We start from the raw sequence: 16,962 nt of genomic DNA, 5'->3' as shown, positions 1-16,962 counted from the left end.
ACTAACATATGATGATGTTCAAAGAGGTTTGGAGCCTTTGTGCTCTCCGTTTATCAAGAAAATAATAATTTTATATTGGTTATTCCATCGATTTTATGGGGTATTATGAAGTTTTACTAAATTAATTGATAAAAAAAATTGAACGATGCTCATTTACCATGAAAAAGAGTTTAGCATACATTAATACAAATGTAGAATATGGTAGAAATTTTAAAACAACACTAAAGATTATAGGCTTCAGTATATAAAGTATTTACCAAAAACTCAATATTTTTGTAGGGGTCCCCATAGATTTTGAGAAAATTTAAAAAAATATGACAATATTGTTTTAATGCCTAGTTGCATCCTGCACTAACATATGATGATGTTCAAAGAGGTTTGGAGCTTTGTCTCTCCGTTTATCAAGAAAATTATAATTTTATATTGGTTATTCCATCGATTTAGGGGGTATTATGAAGTTTTACTAAATTAATGATAAAAACAATTGAACGATGCTCATTTACCATGAAAAAGAGTTTAGCATACATTAATACAAATGTAGAATATGGTAGAAATTTAAAACAACACTAAAGATTATAGGCTTCAGTATATAAAGTATTTACCAAAAACTCAATATTTTTGTAGGGTTGTAGCCCATAGATTTTTAGAAAATTAAAAAATATGACATATTGTTTTAATGCCTTGTTGCATCCTGCACGAACATATGATGATGTTCAAAGAGGTTTGGAGCCTTTGTCGTCTCCGTTTATCAAGAAAATAATAATTTTATAGTGGTTATTCCATCGATTTAGGGAGTATTATGAAGTTTTATTAAATTATTTGACAAAAACAATTGAAAGATGCTCATTTACCATGAAAATTATTTTATCATACATTAATACAAATGTAGAATATGGTATAAATTTTAAAACAATACTAAAGATTATAGGCTTCAGTATATAAAGTATTTACCAAAAACTCAATATTTTGTAGGGGTTAGCCCATAGATTTTGAGAAAATTTCAAAAAAAATGCAAAATTGTTTTAATGCCTAGTTGCATCCTGAACTAACATATGATGATGTTCAAAGAGGTTTGGAGCCTTTGTCGTCTCCGTTTATCAAGAAAATAATAATTTTATATTGGTTATTCCATCAATTTAGGGGGTATTATGAAGTTTTACTAAATTAATTGATAAAAAAAATTGACCGATGCTCATTTACCATAAAAAAGAGTTTAGCATACATAAATACAATTGTAGAATATGGTAGAAATTTTCAAACAACACTAAAGATTATAGGCTTCAGTATATAAAGTATTTACCAACAACTCAATATTTTTGTAGGGGCTAGCCCATAGATTTTGAGAAAATTTCAAAAAATATGACAATATTGTTTTAATGCCTAGTTGCATCCTGTACTAACATATGATGATGTTCAAAGAGGTTTGGAGTCTTTGTTGTCTCCGTTTATCAAGAAAATAATAATTTTATATTGGTTATTCCATCGATTAAGGGGGTATTATGAAGTTTTATTAATTAATTGATAAAAAATATTGAACGATGCTAATTTACCATGAAAAAGAGTTTAGTATACATTAATACAAATGTAGAATATGGTAGAAATTTTAAAAGAACACTAAAGATTATAGGCTTCAGTATACAAAATATTTACCAAAAACTCAATATTTTTGTAGGGGTTAGCCCATAGATTTTGAGAAAATTTCAAAAAATATGACAATATTGTTTTAATGCCTAGTTGCATCCTGCACTAACATATCATGATGTTCAAAGAGGTTTGGAGCCTTTGTCGTGTCCGTTTATCAAGAAAATAAAAATTTTATAGTGGTTATTCCATCGATTTAGGCAGTATTATGAAGTTTTATTAAATTATTTGATAAAAACAATTGAAAGATGCTCATTTACCATGAAAATGAGTTTATCATACATAAATACAAATGTAGAATATGGTATGAATTTTAAAACAACACTAAAGATTATAGGCTTCAGTATATAAAGTATTTACCAAAAACTCAATATTTTTGTAGGGGTTGTTAGCCCATAGATTTTGAGAAAATTTCAAAAAATATGGCAATATTGTTTTAATGCCTAGTTGCATCCTGCACTAACATATGATGATGTTCAAAGAGGTTTGGAGCCTTTGTTCTCTCCGTTTATCAAGAAAATTATAATTTATATTGGTTATTCCATCGATTAAGGGGGTATTATGAAGTTTTACTAAATTAATTGATAAAAACAATTGTACGATGTTCATTTACCATGAAAAAGAGTTTAGCATACATTAATACAATTGTAGAATATGGTAGAAATTTTAAAACAAACATTAAAGATTATAGGCTTCAGTATATAAAGTATTTACCAAAAACTCAATATTTTTGTAGGGAGCCCATAGATTTTGAGAAAATTTCAAAAAATATGACAATATTGTTTTAATGCCTAGTTGCATCCTGCACTAACATATCATGATGTTCAAAGAGGTTTGGAGCCTTTGTTGTGTCCGTTTATCAAGAAAATAAAAATTTTATAGTGGTTATTCCATCGATTTAGGGAGTATTATGAAGTTTTATTAAATTATTGATAAACAATTGAAAGATTCTCATTTACCATGAAAAATAGTTTAGCATACATAAATACAAATGTAGAATATGGTAGAAATTTTAAAACAACACTAAAGATTATAGGCTTCAGTATATAAAGTATTTACCAAAAACTCAATATTTTTGTAGGGGTTAGCCCATAGATTTTGAGAAAATTTCAAAAAAATGGCATATTGTTTTAATGCCTAGTTGCATCCTGCACTAACATATGATGATGTTCAAAGAGGTTTGGAGCCTTTGTTCTCTCCGTTTATCAAGAAAATTATAATTTTATATTGGTTATTCCATCGATTTACGGGGTATTATGAAGTTTTACTAAATTAATTGATAAAAAAATTGAACGATGCTCATCTACCATGAAAAAGAGTTTAGCATACATAAATACAAATGTAGAATATGGTATAAATTTTAAAACAACACTAAAGATTATAGGCTTCAGTATATAAAGTATTTACCAAAAACTCAATATTTTTGTAGGGGTTAGCCCATAGATTTTGAGAAAATTTCAAAAAAAATGGCAATATTGTTTTAATGCCTAGTTGCATCCTGCACTAACATATGATGATGTTCAAAGAGGTTTGGAGCCTTTGTTCTCTCCGTTTATCAAGAAAATTATAATTTTATATTGGTCATTCCATCGATTAAGGGGGTATTATGAAGTTTTACTAAATTAATTGATAAAAACAATTGAACGATGTTCATTTACCATGAAAAAGAGTTTAGCATACATTAATACAATTGTAGAATATGGTAGAAATTTTAAAATAACATTAAAGATTATAGGCTTCAGTATATAAAGTATTTACCAAAAACTCAATATTTTTGTAGGGAGCCCATAGATTTTGAGAAAATTTCAAAAAATATGACAGTATTGTTTTAATGCCTAGTTGCATCCTGCACTAACATATGATGATGTTCAAAGAGGTTTGGAGCCTTTGTGTGTCCGTTTATCAAAAAATAAAATTTTATAGTGGTTATTCCATCGATTTAGGGAGTATTATGAAGTTTTATTAAATTTTTGATAAAAAAATTGAAAGATGCTCATTTACCATGAAAATGAGTTTAGCATACATAAATACAAATGTAGAATATGGTATGAATTTTAAAACAACACTAAAGATTATAGGCTTCAGTATATAAAGTATTTACCAAAAACTCAATATTTTTTGTAGGGGTTAGCCCATAGATTTTGAGAAAATTTCAAAAAATGAAAATATTGTTTTAATGCCTAGTTGCATCCTGCACTAACATATGATGATGTTCAAAGAGGTTTGGAGCCTTTGTTCTCACCGTTTATCAAGAAAATTATAATTTTATATTGGTTATTCCATCGATTTAGGGGGTATTATGAAGTTTTACTAAATTAATTGATAAAAACAATTGAACGATGCTCATTTACCATGAAAAAGAGTTTAGCATACATTAATACAATTGTAGAATATGGTAGAAATTTTTTTTTTTTTTTTTTTTTGTCATCGGTAGAAATTTTAAAATAACATTAAAGATTATAGGCTTCAGTATATAAAGTATTTACCAAAACTCAATATTTTTGTAGGGTTGTTAGCCCATAGATTTTGAGAAAATTTCAAAAAATGACAAATATGTTTTAAATGCCTAGTTGCATCCTGCACTAACATATGATGATGTCAAAGAGTTTGGAGCCTTTGTCGTGTCCGTTTATCAAGAAAATAATAATTTTATAGTGGTTATTCCATCGATTAAGGGGGTATTATGAAGTTTTACTAAATTAATTGATAAAAACAATTGAACGATGTTCATTTACCATGAAAGAGTTTAGCATATATTAATACAATTGTAGAATATGGTAGAAATTTTAAAATAACATTAAAGATTATAGGCTTCAGTATATAAAGTATTTACCAAAACTCAATATTTTGTAGGGAGCCCATAGATTTTGAGAAATTTCAAAAAATATGACAGTATTGTTTTAATGCATAGTTGCATCCTGCACTAACATATCTATGATGTTCAAAGAGGTTTGGAGCCTTTGTCGTGTCCGTTTATCAAGAAAATAATAATTTATAGTGTTTATTCCATCGATTTAGGGAGTAGTATGAAGTTTTAATTATTAAATTATTTGATAAAACAATTAAAGATGCTCATTTACCATGAAAAAGAGTTTAGCATACATAAATACAAATGTATATATGGTATAAACTTTAAACAACACTGAAGATTATAGGCTTCAGTATATAAAGTATTTACAAAAAACTCAATATTTTTGTAGGGGTTAGCCCATAATTTTGAGAAAATTTCAAAAATTATGACAGTATTGTTTTAATGCCTAGTTGCATCCATGCACTAACATATCATGATGTTCAAAGAGTTTTGGAGCCTTTGTCGTGTCCGTTTATCAAGAAAATAATAATTTATAGTGGTTATTCCATCGATTTAGGGAGTATTATGAAGTTTTATTAAATTATTTGATAAAACAATTGAAAGATGCTCATTTACCATGAAATGAGTTAGCATACATAAATACAAATGTAGAATATGGTATAAATTTTAAAACAACACTAAAGATTATAGGAATCAGTATATAAAGTATTTACCAAAAACTCAATATTTTTGTAGGGAGCCCATAGATTTTGAGAAAATTTAAAAAAAAATGGCAATATTGTTTTAATGCCTAGTTGCATCCTGCACTAACATATGATGATGTTCAAAGAGGTTTGGAGCCGTTGTTCTCTCCGTTTATCAAGAAAATTATAATTTTACATTGGTTATTCCATCGATTAAGGGGGTATTATGAAGTTTTACTAAATTAATTGATAAAAGCAATTGAACGATGTTCATTTACCATGAAAAAGAGTTTAGCATACATTAATACAATTGTAGAATATGGGAGAATTTTTAAAATAACATTAAAGATTATAGGCTTCAGTAAGATAAAGTATTTACCAAAAACCTCAATATTTTTGTAGGGAGCCCATAGATTTTGAGAAAATTTCAAAAATTATGACAGTTTGTTTAATGCCTAGTTGCATCCTGCACTAACATATCATGATGTTCAAAGAGGTTTGGAGGCCTTTGTTGTGTCCGTTTATCAAGAAAATAAAAATTTTATAGTGGTTATTCCATCGATTTAGGGAGTATTATGAAGTTTTATTAAATTATTTGATAAAAAAAATTGAAAGATGCTCATTTACCATGAAAATAAGTTTAGCATACATAAATACAAATGTAGAATATGGTACAAATTTTAAAACAACACTAAAGATTATAGGCTTCAGTATATAAAGTATTTACCAAAAAGTCAATATTTTTGTAGGGGTTATGTAACGACCCAGATTTTTTCTGGTGGGCCAGTTTGGCCTTTATTAAAATTAAGTCTAATTCTCTCTTTTTACTTTGTCCCACATTGGATGTTTAGAAAACCTACCTCCTTCCCTTCTTCTATATAAGAAACTCCTCCTTTCTCTTTATTCTCATCAAGTCAAAGTATTTCTTTGCGTGTGACGAGTTGTTGTTGAATTATTCGACGACCAGTCACTAGTGAATTTTCCGGTGGGATTTCCGGGTGAGCTTCCGGCGAGATTTCTGGACGAGCTTCCGGTGAGATTTCTAGACGAGCTTCCGGCGGGTTTTCTAATAAGTTTGTTGCCTCCTTATTTCTAGTTATAATAATATTTTAAGAAAGTTTCTAATTTAGGAAATAAGTTATATTAGGAAAGTTTCCATTTTAGGAAACTTATTTCCAGAGAAGCTGAGCTTAAGTCGTTGATTCTCGTGTTGCAGTTGACCTCAGCTGACCGCATCTTTCGTTGTTCATTTCAGCCTGTGGCTAAGGTGAGGGCTATCCCATTAAATCCCGAGCTAGTTTAGTACTACTATTATGGAAAGTTTAGTTTCGAAACATGATCCGTCTCTGTGAATTGAGTCTGTTTGAGAGTCTTGTTTGTTTATTATTACTATTGATTGTTAAACCGAAAATAGGATAATAGAGGATTCAACGGTTGACTGAATTGAATGAATTAAGAACTGTTATTTATATATGTATATACATAAGTCTGTTATGAGATTGCGGGGCACAAAGATGTTGTGCTAACGGCGCATTGTGTGGAGATTGCGGGACACAGAGACGTTTGTGTTAGCGGCGCATTGTATGGAGATTGCGGGGCATATGGACGTCTATGCTAGCGGCGCATTGTATGAGGGATTGCGGGGTACAAAGACGTTTGTACTAGCGGCGCATAGGTGATTGCGGGGTACAAGGATGGACTCTTGTACTAGCGGCGCATAGAGTTATATATTTATATCCGTATAAGGAGAATGCGGGGTGTGTGATCTAGTTATGCACTATCAGCGCATTTGATGTTTTTATGTGGTGTATTAGACACTGTGTTTGTTTTATGCTAGAACTAGGCCTACATAGTCGTAGTGCTATGTACTGAGTCAGTGGTTTGTGGTTTAGCATCCCATACCTCACGGAGTAACTCCCCTGTTACTCACCCCTCTTTCTTCCCCTTTCAGGTGAGACCGACGAGCAGGAGTGATTACTATCGGATTGGTGCTTTGGGAGTTTTATCTCTTTAAGTTTCAGACTTGCGGTTTTTATGATTTTATCGATATTTTCAGGTTTTATTATATTATCTGGATTTACGACTTTGGAGTTGACTTTAGAGAAGTAATAAATGGAGATTTCGGACTTTATATTTATTTATTTTATTTTGGAAAATACGGGTGTTACAATTTGGTATCAGAGCGGGTTCCGTCCCGGCTCTGACCCGGGATGGCGATTTGTTGGGACATAGTTTCGACTCGGTTTTTAATCGGTTTTAGACATTTTTAAAATATTTATGGGAATATGGGAATTTTAAAAATAAAAGTAAATAGCACCTTTCTGTTTGGTATTGTGTCTAGAATCGTTGGTGTTCGGTTTCGGCAGAAGTTTATTGAGGTGCTTTTTCCTTTCAGATGCCGCCGCGTAAGAGAGTTGTTCGCACTCAGTCCGCTAGTGCTTCACGAGAGGGTGGAGATGAGAATGTGCCGCCACCGGTTCCACCGATTGATCAGGATGCCCTTAGGCAGATGGTGCAGGATGCTGCCAGACAGGCTGCACATGAGGCAGTTCAGCAAGCTGTCCAGGAGGCTGCTAGAGTAGCTGCACAGGAAGTGGTTAGGCAGATGGCTGCAGCTCAGCAGGTTCCGCCAGTTCAGGTTCAGGGGCATCAGCAGCCCCCTATTCAGCCGGTTCCACCAGTTCAGGTTCAGGGGCAGCAGCAGCCCCCTATTCAGCAGGTTCCTGAGGTTGATGAGACGCTTATGCAGGTGATGAAACAGATGAAAACTGTGGATTTGGAGACTTTTGGGGGAACAGTAGACCCTTTTCAGGCTTATAATTGGAAGCATAGATTAGCTACGTGTCTGCAGACTATCAATTGTCCGTTGCGCCTTTGCCTTAATATCGCAGAGTTGTATCTGCGTGGGGATGCATTAGTATGGTGGGATGGAGTGCAATCGATGCGTGATGGCGATATGACTTATGAGGATTTCCTCATTGCGTTCGACAAGAAGAATTTTCCTAGAGAAGCATTGCACCAGAAGAAGAATGCTTTTGAGCATCTGAGGCAGGGTACTAGGAGTGTCAGAGAGTATGAGCGGGAGTTTTGCCAACTCCGCTTGTTTGCTGGTAATAATTTTGATGCGGAGGACTTGATCAGGAGATTCTTAGATGGGATGCGAGTTGATCTTCGCGGGAGGTGCAGTATGGTTACTTACACGAGCTTGGAGGATCTGGTAGAGAAGGCTGCTGTGCAGGAGGCATGTATTGCAGAGGAGCAGAAGTACTCTAAGGCCCAACCTAAGACTGAAAGAACTTCAGAGTCACCGAACATGGCATGGGATCAGTCAGGAACACCCAGTTGTGAGCGCTGCCATCGCTACCATTTTGGAGATTGCGTGATGTGTTTTGCATGTGGGCGGTTAGGCCATGTGGCCAAGTATTGTCGATTTACAAAAGTGGATGGTACTGGTACCGGACAGGTTACAGCACCAACGACACTAGCAGCGGCTTCAAAGAAGTGTTATGGCTGTGGCCAGCCTGGTCACATTTTCAGGGATTGCCCGAGGGGGGGGGGGGGGACGTGTAGAGAATCCATCACCAGCTAAGCGCCAGGCTATCGCACCACGAGTAGCAAGAGGCAACGAGAGAGTTGAGCCGGCTGATGGTATGTATCTTTTCACTTTGGTAGTTTACGTTTGTGCATGTTGTCTTTTGCGGTTATCATTTGTTTAAAAAAAAGAAGTTGTGCTTAAGATCAGTAGCGGCTGAGTATGAGAGATTTCACCTTATTTGATATGGGAGGACCACATAGTTTGGAGTGTCTACAGCGAACAAACGTCTTTATAACAAAGTTAACTCATGCTGAAGACATCTTATTCCTTTTCTCGACTCAGGATTTGAATTCGGGGACGAATTCCTTCTTAGTGGGGAAGAATTGTAACGACCCAGATTTTTTCTGGTGGGCCAGTTTGGCCTTTATTAAAAATTAAAGTCTAATTCTCTCTTTTTACTTTGTCCCACATTGGATGTTTAGAAAACCTACCTCCCTTCCCTTCTTCTATATAAGAAACTCCATCCTTTCTCTTTATTCTCATCAAGTCAAAGTATTTCTTTGCGTGTGACGAGTTGTTGTTGAATTATTCGACGACCAGTCACTAGTGAATTTTCCGGTGGGATTTCCGGGTGAGCTTCCGGCGAGATTTCTGGACGAGCTTCCGGTGAGATTTCTAGACGAGCTTCCGGCGGGTTTTCTAGTAAGTTTGTTGCCTCCTTATTTCTAGTTATAATAATATTTTAAGAAAGTTTCTAATTTAGGAAAAAAGTTATATTAGGAAAGTTTCCATTTTAGGACACTTATTTCCAGAGAAGCTGAGCTTAAGTCGTTGATTCTCGTGTTGCAGTTGACCTCAGCTGACCGCATCTTTCGTTGTTCATTTCAGCCTGTGGCTAAGGTGAGGGCTATCCCATTAAATCCCGAGCTAGTTTAGTACTACTATTATGGAAAGTTTAGTTTCGAAACATGATCCGTCTCTGTGAATTGAGTCTGTTTGAGAGTCTTGTTTGTTTATTATTACTATTGATTGTTAAACCGAAAATAGGATAATAGAGGATTCAACGGTTGCTGAATTGAATGAATTAAGAACTGTTATTTATATATGTATATACATAAGTCTGTTATGAGATTGCGGGGCACAAAGATGTTGTGCTAACGGCGCATTGTGTGGAGATTGCGGGACACAGAGACGTTTGTGTTAGCGGCGCATTGTATGGAGATTGCGGGGCATATGGACGTCTATGCTAGCGGCGCATTGTATGAGGGATTGCGGGGTACAAAGACGTTTGTACTAGCGGCGCATAGGTGATTGCGGGGTACAAGGATGGACTCTTGTACTAGCGGCGCATAGAGTTATATATTTATATCCGTATAAGGAGAATGCGGGGTGTGTGATCTAGTTATGCACTATCAGCGCATTTGATGTTTTTATGTGGTGTATTAGACACTGTGTTTGTTTTATGCTAGAACTAGGCCTACATAGTCGTAGTGCTATGTACTGAGTCAGTGGTTTGTGGTTTAGCATCCCATACCTCACGGAGTAACTCCCCTGTTACTCACCCCTCTTTCTTCCCCCTTTCAGGTGAGACCGACGAGCAGGAGTGATTACTATCGGATTGGTGCTTTTGGAGTTTTATCTCTTTAAGTTTCAGACTTGCGGTTTTTATGATTTTATCGATATTTTCAGGTTTTATTATATTATCTGGATTTACGACTTTGGAGTTGACTTTAGAGAAGTAATAAATGGAGATTTCGGACTTTATATTTATTTATTTTATTTTGGAAAATACGGGTGTTACAGGTTAGCCCATAGATTTTGAGAAAATTTCAAAAAAAAATGGCAATATTGTTTTAATGCCTAGTTGCATCCTGCACTAACATATGATGATGTTCAAAGAGGTTTGGAGCCTTTGTTCTCTCCGTTTATCAAGAAAATTATAATTTTATATTGGTTATTCCATCGATTTAGGGGGTATTACGAAGCTTTACTAAATTAATTGATAAAAACAATTGAACGATGCTCATTTACCATGAAAAAGAGTTTAGCATACATAAATACAAATGTAGAATATGGTATAAATTTTAAAACAACACTAAAGATTATAGGCTTCAGTATATAAAGTATTTACCAAAAACTCAATATTTTTGTAGGGAGCCCATAGATTTTGAGAAAATTTCAAAAAATATGACAGTATTGTTTTAATGCCTAGTTGCATCCTGCACTAACATATCATGATGTTCAAAGAGGTTTGGAGCCTTTGTCGTGTCCGTTTATCAAGAAAATAAAAATTTTATAGTGGTTATTCCATCGATTTAGGGAGTATTATGAAGTTTTATTAAATTATTTGATAAAAACAATTGAAAGATGCTCATTTACCATGAAAATGAGTTTAGCATACATAAATACAAATGTAGAATATGGTATGAATTTTAAAACAACACTAAAGATTATAGGCTTCAGTATATAAAGTATTTACCAAAAACTCAATATTTTTTGTAGGGGTTAGCCCATAGATTTTTAGAAAATTTCAAAAAAATGGCAATATTGTTTTAATGCCTAGTTGCATCCTGCACTAACATATGATGATGTTCAAAGAGGTTTGGAGCCTTTGTTCTCTCCGTTTATCAAGAAAATTATAATTTTATATTGGTTATTCCATCGATTTAGGGGGTATTATGAAGTTTTACTAAATTAATTGATAAAAACAATTGAACGATGCTCATTTACCATGAAAAAGAGTTTAGCATACATTAATACAATTGTAGAATATGGTAGAAATTTTAAAATAACATTAAAGATTATAGGCTTCAGTATATAAAGTATTTACCAAAAACTCAATATTTTTGTAGGGGTTGTTAGCCCATAGATTTTGAGAAAATTTCAAAAAATATGACAATATTGTTTTAATGCCTAGTTGCATCCTGCACTAACATATGATGATGTTCAAAGAGGTTTGGAGCCTTTGTCGTGTCCGTTTATCAAGAAAATAATAATTTTATAGTGGTTATTCCATCGATTAAGGGGGTATTATGAAGTTTTACTAAATTAATTGATAAAAACAATTGAACGATGTTCATTTACCATGAAAAAGAGTTTAGCATACATTAATACAATTGTAGAATATGGTAGAAATTTTAAAATAACATTAAAGATTATAGGCTTCAGTATATAAAGTATTTACCAAAAACTCAATATTTTTGTAGGGAGCCCATAGATTTTGAGAAAATTTCAAAAAATATGACAGTATTGTTTTAATGCATAGTTGCATCCTGCACTAACATATCATGATGTTCAAAGAGGTTTGGAGCCTTTGTCGTGTCCATTTATCAAGAAAATTATAATTTTATAGTGGTTATTCCATCGATTTAGGGAGTATTATGAAGTTTTATTAAATTATTTGATAAAAACAATTGAAAGATGCTCATTTACCATGAAAATGAGTTTAGAATACATAAATACAAATCTATAATATGGTATAAATTTTAAAACAACACTAAAGATTATTGGCTTCAGTATATAAAGTATTTACCAAAAACTCAATATTTTTGTAGGGGTTGTTAGCCCATAGATTTTGAGAAAATTTCAAAAAATATGACAATATTGTTTTAATGCCTAGTTGCATCCTGCACTAACATATGATGATGTTCAAAGAGGTTTGGAGCCTTTGTCGTGTCCGTTTATCAAGAAAATAATAATTTTATAGTGGTTATTCCATCGATTTAGGGAGTATTATGAAGTTTTATTAAATTATTTGATAAAAACAATTGAAAGATGCTCATTTACCATGAAAAAGAGTTTAGCATACATTAATACAATTGTAGAATATGGTAGAAATTTTAAAATAACATTAAAGATTATAGGCTTCAGTATATAAAGTATTTACCAAAAACTCAATATTTTTGTAGGAGTTAGCCCATAGATTTTGAGAAAATTTCAAAAAATATGAAAATATTGTTTTAATGCCTAGTTGCATCCTGCACTAACATATGATGATGTTCAAAGAGGTTTGGAGCCTTTGTCGTGTCCGTTTATCAAGAAAATAATAATTTTATAGTGGTTATTCCATCGATTTAGGGAGTATTATGAAGTTTTATTAAATTATTTGATAAAAACAATTGAAAGATGCTCATTTACCATGAAAATGAGTTTAGCATACATAAATACAAATGTATAATATGGTATAAACTTTAAAACAACACTGAAGATTATAGGCTTCAGTATATAAAGTATTTACCAAAAACTCAATATTTTTGTAGGGGTTAGCCCATAGATTTTGAGAAAATTTCAAAAATTATGACAGTATTGTTTTAATGCCTAGTTGCATCCTGCACTAACATATCATGATGTTCAAAGAGGTTTGGAGCCTTTGTCGTGTCCGTTTATCAAGAAAATAATAATTTTATAGTGGTTATTCCATCGATTTAGGGAGTATTATGAAGTTTTATTAAATTATTTGATAAAAAAAATTGAAAGATGCTCATTTACCATGAAAATGAGTTTAGCATACATAAATACAAATGTAGAATATGGTATAAATTTTAAAACAACACTAAAGATTATAGGCTTCAGTATATAAAGTATTTACCAAAAACTCAATATTTTGTAGGGGTTATAGCCCATAGATTTTGAGAATATTTCAAAAAAAATGGCAATATTGTTTAAATGCCTAGTTGCATCCTGCACTAATATATGATGATGTTCAAAGAGGTTTGGAGCCTTTGTTCTCTCCGTTTATCAAGAAAATTATAATTTTATATTGGTTATTCCATCGATTTAGGGGGTATTATGAAGCTTTACTAAATTAATTGATAAAAACAATTGAACGATGCTCATTTACCATGAAAAAGAGTTTAGCATACATTAATACAAATGTAGAATATGGTATAAATTTTAAAACAACACTAAAGATTATAGGCTTCAGTATATAAAGTATTTACCAAAAACTCAATATTTTTGTAGGGGTTAGCCCATAGATTTTGAGAAAATTTCAAAAAAAATGGCAATATTGTTTTAATGCCTAGTTGCATCCTGCACTAACATATGATGATGTTCAAAGAGGTTTGGAGCCTTTGTTCTCTCCGTTTATCAAGAAAATTATAATTTTATATCGGTTAAGGGGGTATTATGAAGTTTTACTAAATTAATTGATAAAAACAATTGAACGATATTCATTTACCATGAAAAAGAGTTTAGCATACATTAATACAATTGTAGAATATGGTAGAAATTTTAAAATAACATTAAAGATTATAGGCTTCAGTATATAAAGTATTTACCAAAAACTCAATATTTTTGTAGGGAGCCCATAGATTTTGAGAAAATTTCAAAAAATATGACAGTATTGTTTTAATGCCTAGTTGCATCCTGCACTAACATATCATGATGTTCAAAGAGGTTTGGAGCCTTTGTCGTGTCCGTTTATCAAGAAAATAATAATTTTATAGTGGTTATTCCATCGATTTAGGGAGTATTATGAAGTTTTATTAAATTATTTGATAAAAACAATTGAAAGATGCTCATTTACCATGAAAATGAGTTTAGCATACATAAATACAAATGTAGAATATGGTATAAATTTTAAAACAACACTAAAGATTATAGGCTTCAGTATATAAAGTATTTACCAAAAACTCAATATTTTTGTAGGGGTTAGCCCATAGATTTTGAGAAAATTTCAAAAAAATGGCAATATTGTTTTAATGCCTAGTTGCATCCTGCACTAACATATGATGATGTTCAAAGAGGTTTGAAGCCTTTGTCGTCTCTGTTTATCAAGAAAATCATAATTTTTATTAGTTATTCCATCGATTTAGGGAGTATTATGAAGTTTTACTAAATTAATTGATAAAAACAATTGAACGATGCTCATTTACCATGAAAAAGAGTTTAGCATACATTAATACAAATGTAGAATATGGTAGAAATTTTAAAACAACACTAAAGATTATAGGCTTCAGTATATAAAGTATTTACCAAAAACTCAATATTTTTGTAGGGGGTTAGCCCATAGATTTTGAGAAAATTTCAAAAAATATGACAATATTGTTTTAATGCCTAGTTGCATCCTGCACTAACATATGATGATGTTCAAAGAGGTTTGGAGCCTTTGTCGTGTCCGTTTATCAAGAAAATAATAATTTTATAGTGGTTATTCCATCGATTTAGGAGGTATTATGAAGTTTTACTAAATTAATTGATAAAAACCATTGAACGATGCTAATTTACCATGAAAAAAAAGTTTAGCATACATTAATACTAAATGTAGAATATGGTAGAAATTTTAAAACAACACTAAAGATTATAGGCTTCAGTATATAAAGTATTTACCAAAAACTCAATATTTTGTAGGGGAGCCCATAGATTTTGAGAAAATTTCAAAAAATATGACAATATTGTTTTAATGCCTAGTTGCATCCTGCACTAACATATATGATGTTCAAAGAGGTTTGGAGCCTTTGTCGTCTCCGTTTATCAAGAAATAATAATTTTATAGTGGTTATTCCATCGATTTAGGGAGTATTATGAAGTTTTATTAAATTATTTGATAAAAAAAAATTGAAAGATGCTCATTTACCATGAAAAAGAGTTTAGCATACATTAATACAAATGTAGAATATGGTATAAATTTTAAAACAACACTAAAGATTATAGGCTTCAGTATATAAAGTATTTACCAAAAACTCAATATTTTTGTAGGGGTTAGCCCATAGATTTTGAGAAAATTTCAAAAAATATGACAATATTGTTTTAATGCCTAGTTGCATCCTGCACTAACATATGATGATGTTCAAAGAGGTTTGGAGCCTTTGTCGTCTCCGTTTATCAAGAAAATAATAATTTTATAGTGGTTATTCCATCGATTTAGGGAGTATTATGAAGTTTTATTAATTATTGATAAAAACAATTGAAAGATGCTCATTTACCATGAAAAAGAGTTTAGCATACATTAATACAAATGTAGAATATGGTAGAAATTTTTACAACACTAAAGATTATAGGCTTCAGTATATAAAGTATTTACCAAAAACTCAATATTTTTGTAGGGGTTAGCCCATAGATTTTGAGAAAATTTCAAAAAATATGACAATATTGTTTTAATGCCTAGTTGCATCCTGCACTAACATATGATGATGTTCAAAGAGGTTTGGAGCCTTTGTCGTCTCCGTTTATCAAGAAAATAATAATTTTATAGTGGTTATTCCATCGATTTAGGGAGTATTATGAAGTTTTATTAAATTATTTGATAAAAACAATTGAAAGATGCTCATTTACCATGAAAAAGAGTTTAGCATACATTAATACAAATGTAGAATATGGTAGAAATTTTAAAACAACACTAAAGATTATAGGCTTCAGTATATAAAGTATTTACCAAAAACTCAATATTTTTGTAGGGGTTAGCCCATAGATTTTGAGAAAATTTCAAAAAATATGACAATATTGTTTTAATGCCTAGTTGCATCCTGCACTAACATATGATGATGTTCAAAGAGGTTTGGAGCCTTTGTCGTCTCCGTTTATCAAGAAAATAATAATTTTATAGTGGTTATTCCATCGATTTAGGGGTTATTATGAAGGTTTACTAAATTATTTGATAAAAACAATTGAAAGATGCTCATTTACCATGAAAAAGAGTTTAGCATACATTAATACAAATGTAGAATATGGTAGAAATTTTAAAACAACACTAAAGATTATAGGCTTCAGTATATAAAGTATTTACCAAAAACTCAATATTTTTGTAGGGGTTAGCCCAGAGATTTTAAGAAAATTTCAAAAAATGACAAATATTGTTTAATGCCTAGTTGCATCCTGCACTAACATATGATGATGTTCAAAGAGGTTTGGAGCCTTTGTTCTCTCCGTTTATCAAGAAAATAATAATTTTTAGTGGTTATTCCATCGATTTAGGGAGTATTATGAAGTTTTACTAAATTAATTGATAAAAACCATTGAATGATGCTCATTTACCATGAAAAAGAGTTTAGCATACATTAATACAAATGTAGAATATGGTATCAATTTTAAAAAGAACACTAAAGATTATAGGCTTCAGTATATAAAGTATTTACCGAAAACTCAATATTTTTGTAGGGGTTAGCCCATAGATTTTGAGAAAATTTCAAAAAATATGACAATATTGTTTTAATGCCTAGTTGCATCCTGCACTAACATATGATGATGTTCAAAGAGGTTTGGAGCCTTTGTCTCTCCGTTTATCAAGAAAAAAATTATAATTTATATGGTTAAGGGGGTAGGGTATTATGAAGTTTTACTAAATTAATTGA

At 31.7% G+C, this 16,962-nt stretch overlaps 1 protein-coding gene across 2 annotated transcripts; it reads left to right on the top strand.

Moving 5' to 3' along the window:
• Positions 1-6,032: 6,032 nt before the first annotated feature.
• On the top strand, positions 6,033-10,435 carry LOC117131131. Of its 2 annotated transcripts, none has more exons than XM_033283545.1 (4): positions 6,033-6,403; positions 7,532-9,373; positions 9,521-9,571; positions 10,256-10,435. In XM_033283545.1, the coding sequence occupies exon 2, from the start codon at positions 7,532-7,534 to the stop codon at positions 8,723-8,725; it is 1,194 nt and encodes a 397-aa protein (XP_033139436.1). In that variant the 5' UTR covers positions 6,033-6,403; the 3' UTR covers positions 8,726-9,373; positions 9,521-9,571; positions 10,256-10,435. The 2 variants fall into 2 exon arrangements, with proteins under 2 accessions (XP_033139436.1, XP_033139435.1); XM_033283544.1 differs by having other exon boundaries at positions 7,088-9,373.
• Positions 10,436-16,962: the final 6,527 nt, after the last annotated feature.

This window comes from Brassica rapa, unplaced genomic scaffold (assembly GCF_000309985.2).
Source record: "Brassica rapa cultivar Chiifu-401-42 unplaced genomic scaffold, CAAS_Brap_v3.01 Scaffold0876, whole genome shotgun sequence".
Taxonomy (NCBI): Eukaryota; Viridiplantae; Streptophyta; class Magnoliopsida; order Brassicales; family Brassicaceae; genus Brassica; species Brassica rapa.
This window is presented reverse-complemented; position numbering and strand designations above follow the sequence as displayed.

Coding starts and splice junctions, on each gene's coding strand:
- LOC117131131 (XM_033283545.1), top strand. CDS start 7,532: ATGCCGCCGCGTAAGAGAGTTGTTCGCACTCAGTCCGCTAGTGCTTCA.